This window comes from Rhinatrema bivittatum, chromosome 5, assembly GCF_901001135.1.
Source record: "Rhinatrema bivittatum chromosome 5, aRhiBiv1.1, whole genome shotgun sequence".
NCBI classification, from domain to species: domain Eukaryota; kingdom Metazoa; phylum Chordata; class Amphibia; order Gymnophiona; family Rhinatrematidae; genus Rhinatrema; species Rhinatrema bivittatum.
Genome location: NC_042619.1, coordinates 121,441,399 through 121,465,630, shown reverse-complemented (window position 1 = coordinate 121,465,630; position 24,232 = coordinate 121,441,399). Strand labels below are relative to the sequence as shown.

The following is a 24,232-nucleotide window of genomic DNA, read 5'->3' as shown; positions in this document are numbered from 1 at the left end:
ACTGAATTTTTCTCATTCTAAGCTCTCATTCTTATATTTGGGCCCTAAAGATGTGTCCACTAAATCGCTGCCTGCTATGAGAGCTGATAAGACCAGCAAAGCACAAAAAACTGGTCTTAAATCCATAGCTAGCAGCAGGGAGCAGGCCTCAGATAACGAGTGGCCTGCTCTCACCACACTGGCTGACACTCCAAAAAAAAGCTGCAAAAGTTGTTTGATTCCTTCTCAACTAAACTTACCACAAATATTAACCAGGAGCTGGCAGTGGTTGTGGGCAAAGTAGCTGAGCTCATGGCATCTGCTCAGGAGAAAGCGACACAGTTGGAAGCAGTTGAAACTCAGGTTGAGGGCCTCAAATTATGGTTGACAGATGCCCAGCAAAAGGTAGACTTCCTGGAACGGCAGCTCACAGACACCACAGAAAAAAATCGATGATTTGGAGAATAGAAGTAGATGGTGAAACATCCGCTTGGAGGTTCTCCCGGAGGGAGAGGAAGGCTCAAGCGCGCTGGTGGTGTTTTTTGAAAAAATGGCTGCTGGATGTTCTGGGTTATCCATGAGTGCAGACCACATAAAATTGGAGAGAGTGCACCATGTGTTGGCACCAGGGCCAGATGGAAGGCCATGCACAGTAATCATGCAGCTTCACGCTTTTCCTGACAAGGCCATAAAACAGAGGCAGTGCCGACAAAGGGTGAAGTTCTATACAAAAATCAAAAGATGATGCTCTTTCATGACTTTTCAGTGGCTATGCGGCAATGAAGAAAACCCTGCAGCAATGTGGCTTCTCATACGCTCTGCTTTATCCTGCACACCTGAAGGTCCTTGTAAACAATAAACCTGAAGTCTTCAATTCACCGATGAGGGTCCAGCGATACCTCGAACGGATTGGGAAAGCCTTGCCTGCTCAAAAACAAAGGAGTGCCAAAATAGTGACTCCTGAAGAGGAACTGAGAGAGTGTACCGTACACTTGGGGATGTGGGTACATGTGAGATGTTTGGCTGGGACATCAGTGGTGTCCCAAAATTTTTATTTTTACTTTTATTTCTCTTTAAATTTTTCTTAATGCTTTTTTTTCCATTCTGAAGAGTTTACTGCATTTCTGGAAACGTTCTGGTTTTGGACGGTAATGGGAAGGGGGTGGGAGAGGGGAAGGATGGGAAGTGGTACGGATCCAGCTCTTATGGATATTTGCCTCACAGTTCATAATGATTTTTCTTCTCCAGAGACTGCTCTTGGACTCAGTGACACTTCATTATTTCTGGTTCAGGCAGGCCTGAAGATAGTAGGCATGGCTGGAGCAGGGATGAGGTGCTCAGAACACTGTGTCTTCTCAAGTATGTTCAAACCCGATGGAGACATGCACTTTGGCTTCATTAAAGGTACCCAAAATGCTGTCGGCCGGACGAATTAGATGAAATGGTTTCTTCCTTCCTTCCTTTTCCACTAATTTACATGTTTCGCGATAAATCTCCCTATTAAGCACTTTGTTGCTATGTGTACCAGATGAGAAGTTTTCTTCCTACTACCTGCAGTCAATTTATATGTTTAGTGACACATCCCCTGATGAAGGATCGATTCCGAAACTTGGCCATGTTGGGCGTGTATCATTCAACTAAATAGATTGACGGGAGTGCATCATTCAACTAAATGGTTTGACGAGTAATCTGGGAGTGCATTATTTGAGCTAAGTAGATTGTTGTGAAATGATTCAATGTTTAAAGATTTGTGGCTTGATATTTTTTGCAAAAGTTTGAGAAGATAGACACATTATATATAGTTTTCTGTTTAGTTTATTTTTCAACATACACTCAATTTTTGTGAACAAAACATGTTTTTGAGGCACTCCATTTGTTACAATTTAAAAATTTGGTGGTTGGTTAATGATTATATAGAATTATTCATCGGGTAACATGGTTAGGTACCTTTAACGATGCATGCATGAAACCATCACCATCCATCTTCACATTTTGTATGTGTTTTTAAGTCAACAGTGCAGTTTTGCTCTCAAAAGTTCTTTGTGATTCAGTGGGTTTTTCTGCTTCCTCCTCTTGTTTCCTTTCTATTCTTTTCCTGTCATTCTGACTGACCCACTATCACTCCTAGCTTCCATTGCATGTCTTTTGTTATTACACAAATAATTGTGTGGTTTTTATTCTCTCAGGTTGGAATGTCCTATCCATTTCATGCCCTACTATTCACTCCAGCAACTAGTTTTTCTAATACCGTTCCTATTTAGATTCAGAATGGTAGGAGCAACTGAACAGGAAGAGCTTTAAAAAAATTAATATAAATAGTACTCAGGAATTAAATTAAAATCAGGTTGAAAAAGTTTATTAATTATGTTTGTTTTAAGTACCACCTGAATGTTTTTGAACATTTTTTGGTGGTATTGCTTCTTTAATGGAATTGTTTTTGTTTTTTCCCTAGTATGGACTATACTCAGAAAAGTGTGAAATTACAACAGCTCCTGGGCCACCAGATCAGTGCAGACCTCCTAAAGTGACTTGTAGATCTGCAACATGTGCACTAGTTCATTGGGAGGTAGGAGATAGTTTTTGGAAATATTGTATTTCAATAAAAAGCTCATTTTGTATAGTTTTTTTTTTTAAATTTTGCATTACATTTGCCAGATGAAACTAAAATTAATATAAATCTTCCTTAAATAAATATATATGTGAAAGCATCACGCTGGTTATACTTTTGCCTTAACTTAGATTCTTTTCCATATAGAAAGTATAAAGTCACTAGAGCAGCATGTAAGAGTTTGGGTAATACTAAACTGATGGGAATCATTTAGATTCACAAATTTAATGAAGCTAACCAGCTGTGGTGCCATTGAAGTCAGTGAAGCAGGTCACCAGTATAAATGTGGAATGCCAGAAATTGCTGCTGGTTTTAAATTAACATCACTATAATAAAGTTAAATGATTCATTAATATTCATACTTTTATTTTCACTTAGTCCCTTCAACTTTTATTATTGTTTTTGCATTGGTACATCTTGTCTTAAGAATACTAGATAAAATCTAGTATTTTTTTTTATTGCAGTAAACACAAATTATAGCATACTTCTGGCTCTGCTACACTTTATTCCTTGTCTTTTCAGGTTGATCATCTTATGCAATTGCTTTATTTTTTTACAAATTCAGCTGAGAAATTAATTAATTAATTTAGAAGTGCAGAAGTTCTAGTAGCTCTGTTGCTCTCAGACAAAACTGGATTCCTTGTAGGTTGTGATACCTTTTATTAGACTATTATTAATAGAAATGGGAGGCTCTGTGGCCCTACAGAAATTCTACAGATTATCAAAATGTTAGCAACCAAAATATTAATCAAAAACACTTTACAAAAAAACATTTATTAGAAATACCAGCCACATGTCCTTATCTATGAAAATTATTCCTTACCTGCTAATTTTCGTTCCTGTAGTACCATGGATCATTCCAGACGGTGGGTTATGTCCCCTGTCCAGCAGATGGAGTCAGAACAAAAAACTCTCAGGGGGGTGCCTTATAGCCACGCCTCCCCTGCCTCAGCTCTCAGTAAATAGATTATCCAAGCCGAAACGAGAAGAAAATTTGTAAACCAGAGGGATCAAGTTATCAAAATACAGTATAACTGCCGGCCCAACAGGGGCCCAGACAATAAATTTGGAAACTAAAAACTCTAAACTGTGCCAAAACTTGTAAACAGTACTGCGTGGAAGAACAGACCCACAGTATCAGAAATACAGATAAAGAGAAAAGTTAGAGACAGGTGAGCAGGGATGTCCCCATAGAAAAACCCCCAAAAACGAGGGAGGGTGTCTGGAATGATCCATGGTACTACAGGAACGAAAATTAGCAGGTAAGGAATAATTTTCATTTCCCTGTACGTACCAGGATCATTCCAGACGGTGGGATGTACCAAAGCTTTCCCATCACGGGTGGGCCACGGACAACCCTGCCCGAATGACCCTGTCTCCCAGTTGTCCGTCCGAGGGCGCCCGGACGTCCAGACGATAATGCCTGGTGAAAGTGTGAAGAGACTTCCAAGTGGCCGCCCTACAGATTTCCTGGGCGGGCACAGAGGAGCTTTCCGCCCAGGAGGCTGCCTGGGCGCGAAGAGAATGCGCCTTGACCACTAATGGCAGTGACTTACCTGATCCCAGATATGCCGCAACGATCGCTCCCTTCAGCCAACGAGCAATGGATTGTTTCAAGGCCATGCATCCTCTTCGGGGCCCCGACCAGAGGACAAAGAGATGGTCAGAAAGGCGAAATTCATTCATAACATCCAGATAGTGCATCAGAGAACGCCGTACATCTAGCTTGTGTAGATCACCCGGCTCCGAAGAGGGAAAGGATGGAAGTTCCACCGACTGTTTGAGGTGAAACCCTGAAACCACCTTGGGTAGGAATGAAGGTACCGTACGCAAAGAAGCTCCAGTAGAAGTGAATCGGAGGTATGGCTCCCGACATGAGAGAGCTTGCAACTCCGAGATCCGTCGTGCAGAAGTGAGAGCAACAAGGAAAACGGTCTTGAGAGTGATATCCTTGATGGAAGCGGACCGCAAAGGCTCAAAAGGTGGAGCGCAGAGAGCCTTAAGCACCAAGTTCAAGTTCCACGACGGACATGGAGGGCGGATCGGAGGTTTTATATGCTTCACTCCCTTGAGGAATCGCAGAATATCTGGATGGGTAGACAGAAGACCATCATCCACCCCCTGACGCAAAGCTCCCAGAGCCGCCACCTGAACCCAGAGGGAGTTATAGGCCAGACCCAGATCTAGTCCCGCCTGTAAAAAAGAGAGGATCTGCCCCACCGAAGCCTGCGGCGCCTGAATATCTTGGGAGACGCATCACTCCTCGAAGACCTTCCACACCCGAACATAGGTCACCGAAGTGGACGACTTGCGCGCCCGTAGCAGGGTGGATATGACAGGTTCCGGATAACCGCGACGTCTCATTTTACGCCTTTCAAAAGCCAAGCCGCAAGACAGAAGCGATCTGCCGCTGGAAAAAATATTGGCCCCTGACGGAGAAGTCGCAGTAGGTGACCGAGCCGGAGAGGGTCGTCCACCGCTAGATGGAGAAGATCCACGAACCACGGCCGTCAGGGCCACTCTGGCGCCACAAGAATCACCGGACCCTGATGGTCTTCTATCCTTCGAATGACCTTTCCCACCAGCGGCCACGGTGGAAAAACATACAGAAGACACTGGCGTGGCCATGGGAGAACCAGAGCGTCGACTCCTTCCGCTCCATGTTCTCTTCTTCGACTGAAAAAGCGGGCGGCCTTGGCATTTCTGGCCGTCGCCATGAGATCTAAGCGGGGAGTTCCCCAGCGTTTGACTATCAGAGTCATCGCCTCTTCTGAGAGTTCCCACTCTCCGGGATCCAGACGCTGTCGACTGAGGAAGTCCGCCTGTACGTTGTCGACGCCCGCTATATGGGAGGCTGCCAGTCGCAGAAGATGAAGCTCCGCCCATTCCATCAACCTGTCGATTTCCAAGGATACCAGTCTGCTCCTTGTGCCTCCCTAACGGTTGATGTTCACCACTGTGGTGGCGTTGTCCGATAGTACTCGTACCGCCCTGTGGTGCAACAGGTGTAGAAATCCTTGTAGGGCGAGTCGCACGGCCCTGGCCTCCAATCGGTTTATGGGCCAGGTCGATTGCTGCGTCGACCAATGCCCCTGCATCGATTTGTCCTGACAGACCGCTCCCCAGCCCGAGAGACTGGCGTCTGTGGTCACTACCACCCAGTTCGGTGACTCCAAGGACACTCCTTGAGCCAAATGCTGTGGATTCAGCCACCAATCGAGACTTAGCCTTGCAGAATCTGGAATCGGGAGAACCGCCTGATAATCCTGGGAGACCGGTTTCCACCGGGACAGCAAAGCCCTCTGAAGAGGTCGCAGGTGGGCAAAGGCCCAGGGCACCAAGTCGATGGTGGAGGCCATGGTTCCCAGAACCTGAAGATAGTCCCACGCCATCGTGACCTCGAGAGTCAAAAACCTGAGGATCTGCTCGCGTAGAACCCGCGCTCTCTCCGGAGTGAGGAACACCATGGCTGCATTCGTGTCGAAGCGCGCTCCTAGAAAGTCCAGCATCTGTGAAGGACGTAGCCTGCTCTTTGCGTAGTTGACAATCCACCCCAGTGAGTGGAGAAACTGAACTACCCTGTCGACTGCCTGAATCCCCTGCCTTTTCGACTTTGCCCGGATGAGCCAATCGTCCAGATAAGGATGTACCAGGATTCCTTCCCTTCTGAGAGCCGCCGCCACCACCACCATGATCTTTGTGAAGACCCGAGGGGCCGTGGCCAGCCCGAAGGGTAGAGCCCGGAACTGAAAATGTCCCAAAATCTTGAAGCGAAGGAACCGTTGGTGGTCTCGAAGGATCGAATATGCAGGTACGCCTCCGTAAGATCCAAGGAGGCCAAAAACTCCCCTGGATGTACCGCAGCCAATACCGAACGGAGGGTCTCCATGCAGAACCGAGGTACCCTGAGGGAGTTGTTGATGGTCTTGAGGTCCAGAATGGGCCGGAAGGTCCCTTCCTTTTTGGGTACCACAAAGTAGATGGAATAATGGCCCCGACCCAATTCGGAGGCCGGCACAGGTACTATCGCCCCCAATGCAAGGAGACGAACTAGTGTCTGTCGAACGGCCTGGCGTTTGAGAAGGGACCCCCATGGAGAGAATAGGAACCTGTCCGGTGGAGGTCGGACAAAATCCAACGCGTAACCTTGTCTTAGAATACTTAGGACTCATTGGTCTGAGGTTATGTGGACCCATGCTTCGTAGAAAAGCGTAAGCCGCCCCCCTAGACGGGGAACTGACTCGTGGGTCCCCCTGGCATCATTGGGACTATTTCGGAGAGGTACCCGTTCCGTGTCCGTCCTTACCGGAACGGCGGCCCCGAAAGGACCGGTTCCAAGTATGTGAGCGAGAAGAAGGAGCTCGAGGTGGCTGTTGTCTCGTGGGCCGGGACTTGCGCTGATTTCGGAACCTATTTCTGCCGGTGTTGAAAGATCTATAAGAGCGGGGGCGATCCTCCGGTAGCTTATGAACCGCGTTTTCGTTAAGTGACTTAATAATCTGATCCAGGTCTTCCCCAAAGAGGTACTTTCCCTTGAAGGGAAGAGATCCTAGGCGGGTTTTGGATGAAACATCAGCTGCCCAATTCCTTAGCCAAAGAAGACGGCGTGCCGACACCGCAGCCACCATGGCTCGTGCCTGTACTCTGATAAGATCATAAAAGGCATCTGCTCCGTAGGCAACCACGGCCTCTAATCTGTCTGCTTGCTGAGCCTCGGCGTCTGGTAAAGACTGAGACGTAAGAAGCTGTTGTATCCACCGAAGTCCTGCACGCTGAGCCAATGAACTGCAAATAGCAGCTCGCATACCCAGAGCCGAAACCTCGAATACCCATTTCAGGTAAACCTCCAACTTTCGGTCTTGGGTATCCTTCAATGCCGTCCCTCCCGTAACAGGGATGGTCGTATGTTTTGTCACTGCTGAGACCGCCGAATCTACTGCCGGGACACTGAGAAGCTCTAAGAAATCTGTCGGCAGAGGATACAATTTATCCATGGCCCTTCCAACTCTAAGGTTGGACTCCGGAGTATCCCACTCTCTGGCGATCAGCTGTAAAATATTGTGATGAGTGGGGAAGGTTTTTGCCAGAGGACGAAGTCCCGCTAGTAGTGGATCCCCTTTCTTGACGCTCTGGTCCGGAGTCACTGGGTCCGGAAGGGGATCAATGTCCATCTCCTGGAGTATGTGTGGAATGAGTTCATCAAGTTCTCCCGCCTGAAAAATGCGGAGGACTCTAGGATCACCCCCCTCGACCTGAGCTGTCAGGGAGGGGTCCTCGGCGAGCGGGTTCACGAGAGGATCTCCTCCTCCTGCTGTCTGCAGTGCTGTCAGGGCAGAAGAAGATCCCCGGGAAGTTCCCGGAGCTTCCCCTGCAAGAGGTACGATAACCTGGGGAAGAAAACTCCCCAAGGCAGTGGACAGACATGGTATCTTAGATGGAGGAGGACCCCCTCCACCCAGCAGAGAGTCCCTGCTATGCACAAAGGCCCTGTGCATTAACACAATAAACTCCGGAGAGAAAAATCCCTCTGAGTTTCCAACAGGCTGTCCAAACGGCTGAGTTCCGACAGTAGGAAACGGCAGGGTAGAAGAAAACTGAGTCTCTGTGTCGTCTGTCAAAATGCCGGTGCTTGCCTCCTTATGCAAGATGGCCGCCGTTCCTGCACCCGGCGGTAACGGAGCCTGCTGCTTTCTGCGCGCTCGGTCCTGAGGTAGCTCGACCTCGTCCAGAGAGGGGCTATCCTCCCCTCCCGAAGAAACGCTGAAACGCCAACTTTCACAGGACAGGGAGTCCCCCTGTACCCCGCCGCCTTCACCAACTGACTGCCGCTGCATTTAGGCGCGAAGATGGAGGATGTTCGAGCGCGCAGAGTGAAAACGGTCAGCCGATACAACAAGGCTGAGGGTCCGGCCCCGTTCTACCCCCACCGACCCGAAAAGACCGTCGGGGAATGGGACCTCCCAACGGCTGGCGGCCCCGGGGAATGTAACTTCGCGGGGCCGCAGGTCAAAGCACTTCCTCACGCCACCGGGGGGGGGCGGGTAGACACGAACACGGGCAGGAGGGGAGTGACCGGCACCACCGATATGCTCCCTCGGACCCTAATAGTAGCGAGTCCCTCTGTACCTGAAAATAAGAAGGACTTACCTCCAGCCATGAAGAAAAAAACAACGGGAAGAGGCAGAAAGAAGAAAAGGAGACAGTGACAAGCAGTCTGTCAGCAAGTCTAAAAAACCAGAAACCTGGCTGAATTAGTCTAAGAGAAATTTAATCTAATAAAACTTCTCCCTAACAAAAACTTGATCCCTCAAACAAATAAAAAATTATTTCCATAAAATAGAAAAGCCTAAGGCTAAATGCTGGGGACCTCAGTGTCCCCTACTCACATCTGCTGGAGTCAGAACAATACTGAGAGCTGAGGCAGGGGAGGCGTGGCTATAAGGCACCCCCCTGAGAGTTTTTTGTTCTGACTCCATCTGCTGGACAGGGGACATAACCCACCGTCTGGAATGATCCTGGTACGTACAGGGAATAAAAAGATTTAAAAAAAACATGGGTACATATACAAGCCTTTTTTTAATATGAATTTATAAATTGTAATATTGACCCATATTATTATACATTGAAAAATATCAGGTTACAATCCAATAAAAGGGAAAGCTATCCACAATAGGAGCCATCGCCAATACAAGCCATGTTTCATGCAATATGAACTACCTTGGGGAATACTAATAATTAATCATAAACTCCACAATATTAACGGGTTATCAATATATCTAGCTCATGTGCATATATAGAACAAATGGTAAAAGACTTTATAACCTGTAGAAGATAAACCATACTAGATTACTAGAAGGTGGTGTTTTCATAGGACAACCAGGATGGTAGTCCTCACACGTGGATGACGACATCAGATGGAACCCAGCACGGAAAACTTAAGTCAAAGTTTCTAGAAACTTTGGCGCACTGAGCATGCCCAGCATGCCACTATCCATGTATCCACGTGGGGTCCCTCTTCAGTCTCTTCTTTTCCGCAGAACTATCATCTCGCAGTTCTGGAGCTCTGCTCGTTTCTCTGTATTTTCAAGTAATTTCAATGGTCAGTTCCAACTTTTCCTGTGCTGGGGGTCCCGCTTCTTCCTACTGGTTAGTCAGTAGGGCAGCACGGTAAGTTCTGTGCAGTCAATTCCCATTGTGTCTCGCTCTCAGGCTTGACCTCTGCGGGGTTTGTCCGGGCCATGGGAGAAACCATTCTGTTTTACCTTCTGACGGAAGAGGATGCCAGGCATAAGATCTGGAGGTTCCCCAGTTTGTCGATGCCCCAAAGGAAGTGGTGGCTGTTCCCATGCATGAGATCTTCAAGGATTTACTACTTAGAATTTGGGAACACCCCATATCCATGCCTCTGGTAAATAGAAAGGCTGATGCTGTCTGTCTGGTACAGCAGGCCCTGAGGTTTGAGAGGCATCAACTTCCACATCAGTCTGTTGTGATGGAGTCCGCTCTTAAGAAGGCCAAGCGTTCCCATACCCATGTTTTTCTCCTCTGGGTTGAGAGCACAGAACGCTGGATGCGCTGGGCAGGAAGGTATTTCAGGGCGCCTTGTTGATTGCCTATATTGCTTCCTACCAACAGTATATGACGCAGTACTCTCAACATCTGGAAACAAGTCCAAGAGTTGTCCAAGCATCTGCCCCAACAGCAACAGGACACTTGTCCAGCAAGACTTGGAATGTGGCAAGCACAAAGTGCACTCCACCTACAATGTGTTTGAAATGTCTGCTAGGGTGGCAGCGGTTGACATTGGTGCCCGCAGGATGGCCTGGCTCTGAGCCACAGATCTCCGCCCAGAGGTCCAGGAGAAACTCGCGGACCTCCCATGTACTGGTGAGAACCTTTTGGGTGATAAGGTGAATAATGCTGTGGCTCAGTTGAAAGATCACCATGAGACCCTCCAGCATCTTTCGGCCAGTACATCGGACCCACCGTCCTCTTCCAGGAAGTCCTCGCGGCAGGGCTTGCGGAGGTCTTTTTACCTCCAGAGGAAATATTATCCTCCAGCCTCTCATGCCTGGGCTCCACGTGTAGGCTGTAGGGGCCGCCCCAATCAGCAGCGGACCCCCAGGCCTCAGCCATCGCCCCAGCTGAACCCCGTTATGGGTTTTTGACTGGCTGCAGTGCAGCATAAGCCAATCAACCATGCCCTTGACACCAGGCCCTCCAGTCGAAGACCGGCTGCAGTTCTTCGTGGACCGCTGGCCCACTGTCACCTCGGACTTGTGGGTCATGTCCATCGTTCCTCAAGAGTATCGACTCAACTTTCTGGGTATGCCCGTGGACGCTCCCTCATGCCCCTCTTGGGGTTGGTCCTCGCATCAGGAAATACTCTTGACGGAACTCTCTGCCCTCATAATGGCCAGAGCAGTTGAACTGTCCCATTGCAGCAGCAAGGGGAGGGGGTTCTATTCTCGCTGTTTCCTGATTCCAAAGAGAACAGGGAGACTCTGCCCTATTTTGGACCTAAGAGCTTTGAACCAGTTTCTAAAAAGAGAAAAGTTCAAAATGGTCTCTCTGGTCACCCTGATTCCCCTCATGCAGGGAGGGGACTAGCTTTGCTCCCTCGATCACAAGGACGCATACATCCACATCTAAATCTTTCCCAGCCACAGGAAGTATCTTGCATTTTGTCATGGGCGAGATGCATTTTCCAATACAGTGTGTTACTGTTCGGCCTTGCCTCTGCCCCCTTATCTTCACCAAGTGCCTGGCAGCGGTAGGAGCGCACCTCCGCCAACTAGGGGTGCAGGTGTTTCACTTCTTGGATGACTGGCTGGTCAAGAGCGCCACCCAGGAGGGGGCGCTTCGATCTCTGCACTTGACCATTCAGGTGTTGGAGTCCCTTGAGTTTCTCACCAACTACCCGAAGTACCATCTGATCCCTTTGCCACAGTTGAGCTTCATCGGCACCCGCTAGACACGGGTCAGGCTAGACCTATTCGCCCCACAATCAGGAGCTCGCACTGGTATCCCTTGTGGGTCTGGTTCGCCAGAACTGGTAGGTCTCGGCCTGCCTCATGCTCCGTCTTCTGGGTCGCATGGCAGCCACTGTCTCTTGGCTCGCTTGCATATGTTCAAAGCCCAGTGGACCATGCAGTCCCAGTGGCAGCAGGCCACCCAAGGCCTCCACATGTGCTTCTGTGTTCTCCGCCTCTCCAGGCCTCCTTGTCTTGGTGGGAGAGCCTTGCCCATTCTCCCCCTTCCCTGGTTGTACTCACCACAGATGCGTCGACCCTGGGGTGGGTGCCCATTTGGAGGGCCACCGCACACAGGGCCTATGGTCTGCTCAGGTAGCTCAGTGCCAGATCAACTTCCTGGAGCTTTGAGCAATTCGTTATGCGCTCTAACGTTCTGGATTGCTTATCCAACAAGGTGGTTCTGATCCAGACCAACAGCCAGGTGACAATGTGGTTCATCAACAAACAGGGAGATAAAGTATCGTTCCTTCTATGTCAGGAAGCAAACCAGCCACAGATACCTTTGCCCGCCATTGGGACAGGGACCTTCTGTACACGTATCCTCCGCTTCCTCTGGTGATAAAGACTCTCCTGAAGCTCCGGCAGAATAAGGGAACCATGATCCTCATATCCCCTCATTGACCGAGGCAGATCTGGTTCCCGCTCCTGCGGTCTGGGGAGCTCCCCTGACCTTGTCACGCAGGCTCAGGGCAGGCTGCGCCATCCCAACCTCAGGGCTTTGTCCCTAACAGCCTGGATGTTGAGGCTGATTCTGCAGCTCCTTGACCTTCGGATGATGTCTCAGGTCCTGGTATCTTCCAGGAAGCCTTCCACTAAGAAATGTTATGCCCTGAAGTAGAGGAGGTTTGCTGTGTGGTGTGAGCATCACAGGTTAGATCCATTCTCCTGCTCTACATTGAAACTGCTTGACTATCTGCTACACCTGTCAGATGCTGGCTTGAAGACCAACTCCATCAGGGTGCACCTGAGTGCCATTGGGGTCTACCACCAAGGGTTGGATGGTTTGCCCATCTCTATACAGCCCTTAGTGGGGCATTTCATACAAGGGCTGCTTCAATTAAAGCTTCCTCTATGTCCTCCTGCTGTGCCCTGGGACCTTAGTGTGACCTGAAATACCTGACCTGGAAAGTCCTGTTTTTGCTCGCGGTCCCTTTGGCAATAATGTGAAAAACATTATCACCCACAGTTCTGCTGGGATATAATTCTGCCCAAACCCCACCCACACTCCTCCCCTTCCCTTAATTTGAATAGTATCGCCACGATGCGGCCGGTATCGCATGCGGTAGGGCATTATCGCACGCGATAAGGCCACATCGCAGCTTGATGAATGACCTGGTAAGTTTCTTAGCATCCTGTCAAATGAGTCCAGAACAATTGGGTTCTGCACCAGCACCAGCAGATGGAGATGGAGCAAGCTGACATCACAGTATATATACCCCTGCAGTGACATCAGCCTGCGAATATTCTCAGTCTCCAACAGATGGTGGACATGCATCTTCCTACAAGGGATTGCTTCAATTTAAAGAAAAGGAGAATTCAGGAAATTAATTTGCCCTGCTCTCCTGCAGTGATACCAAATGGTCCCTTCCACAGTTGAGAAATCCTGAAGTGATTTCTGTGGTCCCTCAGACGAGTGCCTTAGTCCGTTAGCTTATTTTTTAGCCAATGTGGACTTAGCTGCTTGAGCAGCTGAAAGGCAGCGGGTGCAGAAGCCGAGCACAGCGGTGACGGCAAGTGCCCTCTCCCCCCGCAGCCGGAGACTATGTTGTACTCTGCCAGGTAAGGCTGAGCTCCGGTAAGTTTAAAAAAAATAGAAACTTACAGAGACTTTAGAAGGAGGTTTTTTGTTGTGTAGGGCTTCCTCCTCCCCCAGTCTCCTTGCTCGGTGTGCTAGTCCGACGTTTGTCCCACTCACGGGAGGTCGAGGGATGTGGGCAGCCTGGCAGGTTGATCAGCCTTCTTAGCCTAGGCCCTACTCTGAGGCTTTTCACTGCTCACCGCGTGGTAGGCTTCAATGGCTTTTTGCACACTTACTAAGGCTGTCCTCTACAGGATTGTCGGTCAGGCGTGTGCATCTAGGTGTGCATCCAGATTGTGCGCTCTGTTTTTGGGCGCACAGTTGGGCCTTGTAGTCTGTGCACCCAAATAAGCAGGCGCATCACTCCCTTAACATGAGAGGTCATGCTAGAGGATGCAAGCGTTGTCAGCCATACAGAAGAGCGACTCTTCAGAGGACTCGACCCTTCTGTAGGTCTCAGTCCTTTCATCCCCAACAACCCAGAAGAGGCGCAGGCTTGGGTAGTGGAACCTCCCAATGAAGCTTTGCCGACCCACCCCAAGAAACAGGAGATAGGGGGACACCTCTCTCTCTTTTATCAGAGGTGGGTTGAAATCACATCGGATAAGTGGGTCCTAGAGGCGATACAAGAAGGATATGCGATAGTTTTGCAGTGTTCCTCTGAACATGTTTATGGAGTCTCCATGCCTCTCCCCACAGAAGACCCGGGCAGTGGAAGGTACATTGGCAAGACTCCTCAGTCTGAAGGCTGTGGTCCCAGTGCCCACATCTCAAGAAAATATGGGGCGATATTCCATTTATTTTGTTGTGCCAAAGAAGGAAGGCTCCTTTCGTCCCATCCTGGACCTCAAGGACATCAACCGTCTTCTGCGAGTGAAGCATTTTTGCATGAAGACTTTGAGCTTGGTGATAATGGCCGTGCAGTCGGGGGAATTTCTGACCTCTCTGGATCTGTCTGAGGCACACCTTCACATTCCCATCTGACTTCCTGCGGTTCGCAGTTCTGGGACGCCACTTTGTTTCGTGCGCTGTCCTTTGATCTGGCCACTGCTCCCAGAACCTTTTCCAAGTTAATGATGGCAGTCGCGGCAGAGTTGAGAAAGAATGGAATCCTAGTACACACATATTTGGATAACTGGCTGATTTGCACCAAGTCACTAGAAGAGAGCCGCCTGGTGACTCGCAAAGTGATTTCCCTGTTACAGGAGCTCGACTGGGTGGTGAACCTAGCCAAGAGCAGCCTTCAGCCTACTCAATCACTGGAATACCTGGGAGTTCGGTTTGACACGAAATAGGACAAGGTGTTTCTGCCAGAAGCTCGAATTCAGAAGTTGCTAGCTCAGTTCTTTCTGTTGTTGAACACTCTGTGCCCAAATATATGGTCTTACCTGCAGGACCTTGGCTTAATGGTGGTGACCCTGGAAGTGGTACCATAGGCGAAGTCATATATGCATCCTCTTCAGCGTTCCCTGCAGTCTCAGGACTATTCGATTTGGCTCCACCTGCCGATGGAGGTCTCCTCCCAACTGCAGTGGTGGCTGCATGTGGGTCATTTATGGAAAGGGGTTTCCCTGTTCCCAGTGGACTGGTTAGTACTGACAATGGATGCAAGTCTCCTTGGATGGGGAGCTCACTGTCAGGAGCTGACAGTACAAGGGCGCTGAAGTGCAGAAGAGTCTGTCTGGAACAATAATCAGATGGAAGCCAGGGCAATCCATTTGGCATGTTTACAGTTCAGCAACAATCTGCGGGGTCGATCGGTCCAAATAATGTCAGACAATGCAATGACTGTGGCTTACATCAGTCGGCAGGGAGGTACCAAAAACCAACAAGTGTCGCAGGAAATAGATCAACTTATGGAATGGGCAGAGCTGCATCTCCAGATGTCCTCAGCCTTGCATATTGCAGGCAAAGTCGTCATAAGAGCAGACTTTCTCAGTAGGGAGAGTCTGGACCCAGGAGAGTGGGCGTTGTCAGATGAAGCGTTTCAGCTGATTTGAGATTGCTGGCGTCTCCCGTTCCTGGACCTGTTGATGACCATGCACGTTGCAAAAGTTCCGTAATTCTTCAGCTGCAGAAGAGATTTGAAGTCATTGGGGATTGATGCCCTAGAGCAGGAGTGGCCGGAAGACAAGTTGCTGTATGCCTTTCCTCCATGGCCCATGTTGAGCAGATTGATTCAAAGGATCGAACGCCACAGAGGGATTGGTCACTCCAGATTGGTCGAGGAGACCATGGTATGCAAATCTGTGGAGGCTCCTGGTGGATTTGCCTCTTCGACTTCCAGTGCACAGGAACCTGTTACAGCAGGGACCTGTTCTTCACGGAGATTCAACTTGATTTTGTCTTATGGTATGGCCCTTGAAAGGGCTCGCTTGCTGAAACGTGGATACTCTGCGGCAGTGATTTCCACCTTGCTAAGAGCTAGAAAGCTTTCCACTTCCATGGCCTATGTGCAGGTTTGGTGAGTGTTTGAGGCCTGCTGTGAGGATCGAGATAGTCTTCCTTCCTTAGTCAGATTCTGCTCATTTTGGAATTTTTGCATGAATGCTTGAATAAAGGCTTGGCTCTTAATTCCTTAAAGGTACAAGTAGCGGCTTTCACCTGTTTCAGGGGTCAGGTAAATGGTAGATCCTTGTTGGTTCATCCTGATGTGGCCCTGTTTCTGAAAGGAGTGAAACATCTTCGGCCTCCTTTGCGGTTTCCGGTGCCCCTATGGAGTCTCAGTTTGGTTTTGGATGTTTTGGCAGGCCCTATGTTTAGACCCCTATGTACTCTGTCCTTGCGATTGCTGAACTTGAAAACGGTGTTCCTTGTGGCAATTTGTTCTGTGCGTAGGGTTTCCAAACTGCAGGCCTTGTCTTGCCGGGAGCCATTTCTCCAGATGACTCCAGGAGCAGTACAGCTGTATACTGTTCCTTCCTTTTTACCGAAGGTGGTCACTGAGTTTCACTTGAATCAGTCCCTTTCTCTGCCATCTCTGGACAGAGAGAGAGATGTAGAGGAGTATCGTCTGTTGCGATCCTTGCATGTCAAGAGACACATTGTCAGGTATCTGGAGGTTATTGAGCCTTTGTGGAAGTTGGTTCGCTTATTTGTCCTTCACAGTGGTACTAGACAGGGAGAACCAGTATCACGGGCTACAATAGCTCGCTGGATTAAGGAGGTACGGCTGCATATGTGGATGCTGGGAAGCCATTACTTAGCCAGGTTAGGGCTCATTCCACTATGGCTCAGGCAATATCATGGGGAGAAGTTAGATTGTTGTCTTCCATCGATATTTGCTGAGCTGCGACGTGGTCCTCCTTACACACCTTTTCCAGGTATTATCGTATGGATGTTCAGGCCCAAGAGGACGTGGCCTTTGTGCTTGTGGTTTTGATTGGACCATGGGCAGCCTCTCACCCTATTCAGGAGTAGCTTAGGTACATCTCACTTGTTCAGGATTCATCTGGCTGGACCCAAAAAATGAGAAATTACTACTTACCTGATAATTTCTTTTTCTTTAGGACAGTCAGATGAATCCAGCTTCCCTCCTTTGGCTGCCAGATGATTGCTTATTGATTCTTCTGTGTGCTTATGTTTTACAGAGATTACTGGTAAGTGTTACTGCAGTCTCTAGATTAGTGGTGTTACTTTCTTGTCTGAACTCAGTGTTGTCTGTTGGCTGAGTGTTGAAATGGTTATCTGTTTTTATCAAGATTTTTGCTTGTCTGTCCACAGCTGCTTTTGAAGAGAATATTGGCAGGCTGATGTCACTGCAGGGGTATATACTGTGATGTCAGCTTGCTCAGTCTCCATCTGCTGGTGGAGGTGCATAACCCACTTGTTGGATTCGTCTGACTGTCCTAAAGAAAAGGAAATTATCAGGTAAGTAGTAATTTCTCAATTTGTCATACTGGGTCAGGCCAAAGGTCTACCAACAGTGACCAATTCAGGTCACAAGTACCTTGCAGAATCTAAAAAGGATGTAGAATTCCATGCTGCTTATCCCAGGGAAAAGCAGTGGATTTCCCCAAGTCATCCTGGGGGCTTTTCTTTTAGGAACTTGTCTAAACCTTTTTTTAAACCCAGCTACACTAACAGATTTTACCATATCCTCCAGCAACAAATTCCAGAGCTTAATTATATGTTAAGTAAAAAAAATATTTTCTGCTCTTCATTTTAAATGATTTACCTGTAACTTCATTGCATTTCCCCTAATTTTTCTACTTTTTTTTAAAGCGTTTACCCATTCCATTCTATTCATTATCTTATCTCTCCTCAGCTGTCTCTTCTCCAAGCTGAAGAGCCCTAACCTTTAGCTTTTTCTCATAGGGGAGTTGTTCCACCCCTTTATCATTCTGGTCGCTCTTCTCTGTACATTTTCGGATATATATTTTTGAGGTGCAGTGACCCGAATTGCACACAGTACTAAAAGTGCGGTCGCACCATGGAGCAATACAGAGGCTTTCTTATCTTCTCTGTTCTATTCTCCGTTCATTTCCTAATAATTCCTAGCATTCTATTTGCTATCTTAGCAGCTGCCACACACTGAGCAGAAGATTTCAACATATTATCCACAATGATGCCTAGATCCTTTTCCTCTGTGGTGACTCCCAATGTGGAACCTTGCACTATATAAAGTATAGTTTGGGTTGCTCCTCCCTATGTGCATCACTTTGTACTTGTCCACATTAAATGTCATTTGTCATTTGGATGCCCATTCTTCCAGTCTTGCAAAGTTCTCTTGCAATTTCTCACAATCTTTTTGTGATTTAACAACTTGGAATAATTTTGTATCATCAGCAAATTTTGTATCATCAGCAAATTTTATCACCTCACTTGTTGGTTTCATTTATAGATGTATTGAAAAGCGGTGGTTCCAATACAGATCCCTAGGCACTCCACTATTCAATTTTCTCCATTGAGAAAATTGACCATTTAGCCCTATTCTCAGTTTTCTATCTTTTAACCAGTTCTTAATCCACAGTAGAACATTGACTCTTATCCATAACTTTTTAATTTTTTCATGAACCTCTCATGAGAAATTTGTCAAATTCTTTCTGAAAATCTAGGTATACTATTTCAACTGGCACACCTTTTATCCACATGTTTATTCAGTACCAGTTGCCGACGTTTCCTAGGCTGCGACTTGTAACTCTCTTCACACATTCGCAGCCCCCTACTGTTTAGATATGGAAGTCTGTCAAGACTCTGCCTTCGGTCACCTGTCTTAAAAAGCTTTCTTCCACCATAATCCCCAGCTCCTACTACAACCACCTGCTGTCATGTCAGGCTGCCTCATTGCAAATAGCACCCCAGTTATTGGCCTCTGCATGAGTTGTCTGCTATTGGCCTGTTATAATATGAGTCAGCCTGTAGATCGCTAATTACCCACATGTGAGATCTACCATCCTGCTTGTCCTGTGAGAAAGCAGAGTTGCTTACCTGTAACAGGTGTTCTCACAGGACAGCAGGATGTTAGTCCTCACGAAACCCACTCACCACCCCTCGGATTTGGGTTCATTTACGTTTCTTATTTTATTTTATTTTTCGTTCAAACTTTTGCTACATACGAGACTGAAGGGAGACCCCGTGGACGCAGGGATCATAGCATGCTGGGCATACTCAGTGCGCCAGTATCAGTCAAAGCTTCTAGAAACTTTGACAGAAATGTTTTCCGTGACAGGGCTCCATCCAGTGATGTCACCCACATGTGAGGACTAACATCCTGCTGTCCTGTGAGAACACGTGTTACAGGTAAGCAACTCTGCTTTCCATCTTGATTCACAAAAGAGAGAATGTTAGCATCAGTTCCATTTCTGGCTTATAGAATTGTCCCTGAAACCCTATCTCATTCAGTATATAATATAACAGAACCACCACATAAGTATTTCCTGATTCACAAGAGAAATGGAAGATACTATCTCATTCTAGAGTTAATAAACATGTGGATAAAGGTGAACCGGTAGATATAGTATACTTGGATTTTCAGAAGGCGTTTGACAAAGTTCCTCATGAGAGGCTTCTAGGAAAAGTAAAAAGTCATGGGATAGGTGGCGATGTCCTTTCGTGGATTGCAAACTGGCTAAAAGACAGGAAACAGAGAGTAGGATTGAATGGGCAATTTTCTCAGTGGAAGGGAGTGGACAGTGGAGTGCCTCAGGGATCTGTATTGGGACCCTTACTGTTCAATATATTTATAAATGATCTGGAAAGAAATACGACGAGTGAAATAATCAAATTTGCAGATGACACAAAATTGTTCAGAGTAGTTAAATCACAAGCAGATTGTGATAAATTGCAGGAAGACCTTGTAAGACTGGAAAGTTGGGCATCCAAATGGCAGATGAAATTTAATGTGGAAAAGTGCAAGGTGATGCATATAGGGAAAAATAACCCATGCTATAATTACACAATGTTGGGTTCCATATTAGGTGCTACCTCCCAAGAAAGAGATCTAGGTGTCATAGTGGATAACACATTGAAATCGTCTGTGCAGTGTGCTGCAGCAGTCAAAAAAGCAAACAGAATGTTGGGAATTATTAGAAAAGGAATGATGAATAAAACGGAAAATGTCATAATGCCTCTGTATCGCTCCATGGTGAGACCGCACCTTGAATACTGTGTACAATTCTGGTCGCCGCATCTCAAAAAAGATATAATTGCGATGGAGAAGGTACAGAGAAGGGTGACCAAAATGATAAGGGGAATGGAACAGCTCCCCTATGAGGAAAGACTAAAGAGGTTAGGACTTTTCAGCTTGGAGAAGAGACGGCTGAGGGGGGATATGATAGAGGTGTTTAAAATCATGAGAGGTCTAGAACGGGTAGATGTGAATCGGTTATTTACTCTTTCGGATAGTAGAAAGACTAGGGGGCACTCCATGAAGTTAGCATGGGGCACATTTAAAACTAATCGGAGAAAGTTCTTTTTTACTCAACGCACAATTAAACTCTGGAATTTGTTGCCAGAGAATGTGGTTCGTGCAGTTAGTATAGCTGTGTTTAAAAAAGGATTGGATAAGTTCTTAGAGGAGAAGTCCATTACCTGCTATTAAGTTCACTTAGAGAATAGCCACTGCCATTAGCAACGGTAACATGGAATAGACTTAGTTTTTGGGTACTTGCCAGGTTCTTATGGCCTGGATTGGCCACTGTTGGAAACAGGATGCTGGGCTTGATGGACCCTTGGTCTGACCCAGTATGGCATTTTCTTATGTTATTATGTTCTTAGACCTAAGGGCCTTGAACAAGTTTGTACAAGAAAAGTTCATGATGATTTCTCTGGGCACTGTTATTCCTCTTCTAAACAAAGGAGACTGACTGTGCTCCCTGGATCTCTGGGATGTGTATACCCACATAGAGATATATCCCACTCGCAGAAAGTATCTCAGATTTCTTGTAGGGAAACAACTTCAGTATTGTGTGTTGCCTTTTGGTTTCTTTATCTTCACATATTTTTCTGAATGTCTTATTGTCGTCAAAGTGTTTCTTTACAGACAGGAATATGTGTGCCCCCATTTGAGATTGTCATCTCAAATGGGGGCAATCCATGTACCAGACCAACTGGTTTCTGGGGTCACTAGGATTCCGCATAAATTACCCAAAATCAATGCTCAGACATTCGTCTCTGTTGGAATTCATTGGAGTTCTGCTAAACATGACTTGGGCAAAAGCCTTCCTCCCCACCAGCAGGATCACTGAATTAATGACCACAGTAAAGGGAATAACTCAGTCAGCATATATCAGCTTGGGACATGCACAGGATGGTTAGCCCTTATTGCCTCAACAACCTATGTCAACCCCATAGCACATTTCTATGTAAAACAAGTCCAATGGACGTTAAAGTCCCAGTGGAACTAAGCCACCAAGTAGGGCTAGTGCTAGCTTTTTTGCTGCCGTATGCCAAAAAGTACTGTGCTAGCCATGCCCCCACCCCACCCCCCAATTCATTCAGTGCCTGTTCCGGGCCCATCAAATAAAGCCCAGCTCCGTCCTGCAATCTATATTTTTAAAAACTGACATGCACCCCCACCTCAACCCTGGAACACATGGATAAGGAAGGGTATTAGGTACCCTAGGCAAATCTTACAGCCTTGAACATATGCCCCCTGCCCCTCCCCCCCCCCCCCCCACACACACACACTCCCACACCCTTTATAACAAATTTTACATGAAAAAAGCATTCAAAAGTGCAAAAATATCACTTACAACATGCATATTATAGTTACATGCACTCCTGTGGTGCCAACCAGAAAACTACAAAAAAGACACTTGGAATTCCTATGGAATTAGACTTTTTGTAATGCATGCTGGGTGTGGGATGCCCCTCAGAAAGCCATGAATAAATGGGATTACCATTACAATATAGTAAACCTCTAATACCAAAACAGCCCTAACAGTCTTATCTATAAAAAGCAACACTGTACATATTACACCAGGCACTAGAACACCAGTAAAACTCTTATAAGGAAACCAAGCTCCCATAGATCCCTACACATTAATTACATGCCAGCAAAATACTTCACCTTGGTCACATATGCAGAACACAGAGACCCTGACCAAATACAGAATAAAGAAATCAGAAAGTATCATCAGAAATATGCTGAAAAGAACTAAACTGGAACCCACAACAAGCCAACCTCTTTATGCAGAGCAACAATGGAAAAATAGAAACATTACCATTCTTCATAAAACGTTAAAGAATAAAATCAAGAAATATAAAACATTCATAATAGTAAAATCATATTCATAAAAAGAATATTTCAAACCAGTTTAGGAACTTTTTGATATTCTATTCATTAACACCAATAAAATATATCAAAACATCTGATGAATAAAAAATCCAATAATTAAAAAATGCTGTATTCCCCCCCCCCCCCCCCCCAAAAAAATAAATTAAATAGTTCAAAAGAGCAGAATCATCAAATTATACCCAATAATTAAAACTAATAAGGATTTAAAAAATTTCCAGTCACCCTGAGATTGTCATGCACTGGGGAAGTAAGAACTACACAAATTGTATCTTCTCTCTTACACACATGCACAATAACACATTCATTATCTCACACACTCCCTCTCTCTAACATGTACAGGCTCCCTTGGCCTCACCAATACATTGTGTGTGCACATGTACATGCTTGTGAGAGCTTATATGTGTAACACACAGGCTCTCACAAGCATACAAACACACAAGCTCTCTCACAGACCCATTCACAGGCACACAGGCTCTCACACACACACACACACACACATGCACAGGATCTCACACAGACGTACAGACATAGTCTCCTGTTGTCATTGGGCTTTGGTGGGATGAGCTCCATCACAGCCCCACAGGCCTCCTGTTCTGTTGTCTTCGAGTCATGGTGGAATGAGCTCCATCACGGCCCTGCGAGCCTCCTGCTTTCTTCAGGCCATGGAGGGATGAGCTCTACCACGGCCCACCAATCTATCTGCTTGGAAGGCGGAGCGGAAGCTGTGCTTGCACATAAACAGAAGATAGGCCTATCCTTCAGCCACCAGCAGATTGAGCCTGCAGCATTTCTCCTACATTGGCCACCAGCAGCCCCACAGCCTCTCCTGGTGCCACCGGCCCACCACACCCTCCCTCCCCCGCAGGTGTGCCACCCCATGCAAATGCCCAGTATGCACATCCGGTCGCGTCAGACCTATACCCAAGGACTAGGAGAGCATCCAGGTCACAACTTAGCTCAGAGATTCTCTGTCTTTGTGACTGATCCATGCCAATTTGACTAGGAGCTTGCCTTTTCAAATTCTTTGCCAACAAATTGTCCTAACATATGCCTCCAACCTGGGTTGGGGGGCTCACACCCAGGGCCTTCACACCCAGGGCCCTTGATCTGATCAAGAAAAATATCATCACATAAATTTCCTTAAACTTTAGGCAAATGTGAACTCTCTGAGGGGGCTATCTGAGATCAGGAGGCTAACAGAATTGTCGTTCAAACATCAGGTAATGATCTATCTGAACAAGCAAGAAGGAACAAGTTTGTGCCTTCTGTGTCATTTGTGAGGATTAGGAATAGAGCCGTCTCTCATGGGATGACCTTAAGAGCCATCCACCTAACAGGCAAAACATTCCGGTAGACAGATTCAAGCAGGTTCTAGATTTCACAAGCAGTCCCCAGATGAGAGATTGCGAACTGTATGTTTCTTAAGTGGGGAATATCCAAGATAAATCTGTTGCCACCTCTGTCGACAAGCAGGACTGAATTAGCCATGATACATGGAGTGACATCATCAAACAGCACCCAACTGACCTATCTCTCTAGCCTAGTAAAAGTCTTACTGAGAATTGGCAGTGGTTCTCATGTGTGTGCTGCCTCATAAGCCCCTCAAACTGATTTTGTCTGAGCTACCACACGGATGTGTCATCTTCTCTCTTGTTTGTTTTCATTTGTGAACTTCTGCCTCATTACGCTAAATTTTTTCTGCTAATTGCTAATTCAGTGATCAAAAAACCCCCAACCTAAATAGATGATAAGAAAAGAGGCCTTTTGGGGGATCCAAGAGGAAACTGCTTCATGGACTGTCTGCGAATGCTGGATGTCAGTCAATTATTATAATTTTAGCTGCATGTTCTGCAGATCCTAGAGGAAACTGTGACTGTAAAATGTTATGATCTTCACCAGGTTGTCAAGGGTAAATGCCCACATGAACCAGGCCATCAAAGCTGTTCCTCATCCCAAAGTGCCTCTTCAGGATTGTGTTCATCTAGTTGCACAGAGGCTTCTCTTTTCCACACTCTGCGACTATAGCCTAGCACCACCACCACAATAATATCAGATTTCAGATCTGCCTCAGG

The 24,232-nt window shown here is 46.8% G+C and overlaps 1 protein-coding gene across 1 annotated transcript in view; it reads left to right on the top strand.

Moving 5' to 3' along the window:
- The window catches only part of FNDC3A (fibronectin type III domain containing 3A), a 1,040,529-nt gene that overhangs the window by 820,923 nt on the left and 195,374 nt on the right, over positions 1-24,232 (top strand). Inside the window, 1 exon segment of the mRNA XM_029602861.1 lies at positions 2,432-2,545. Coding sequence (XP_029458721.1) covers positions 2,432-2,545 — 114 coding nt within the window.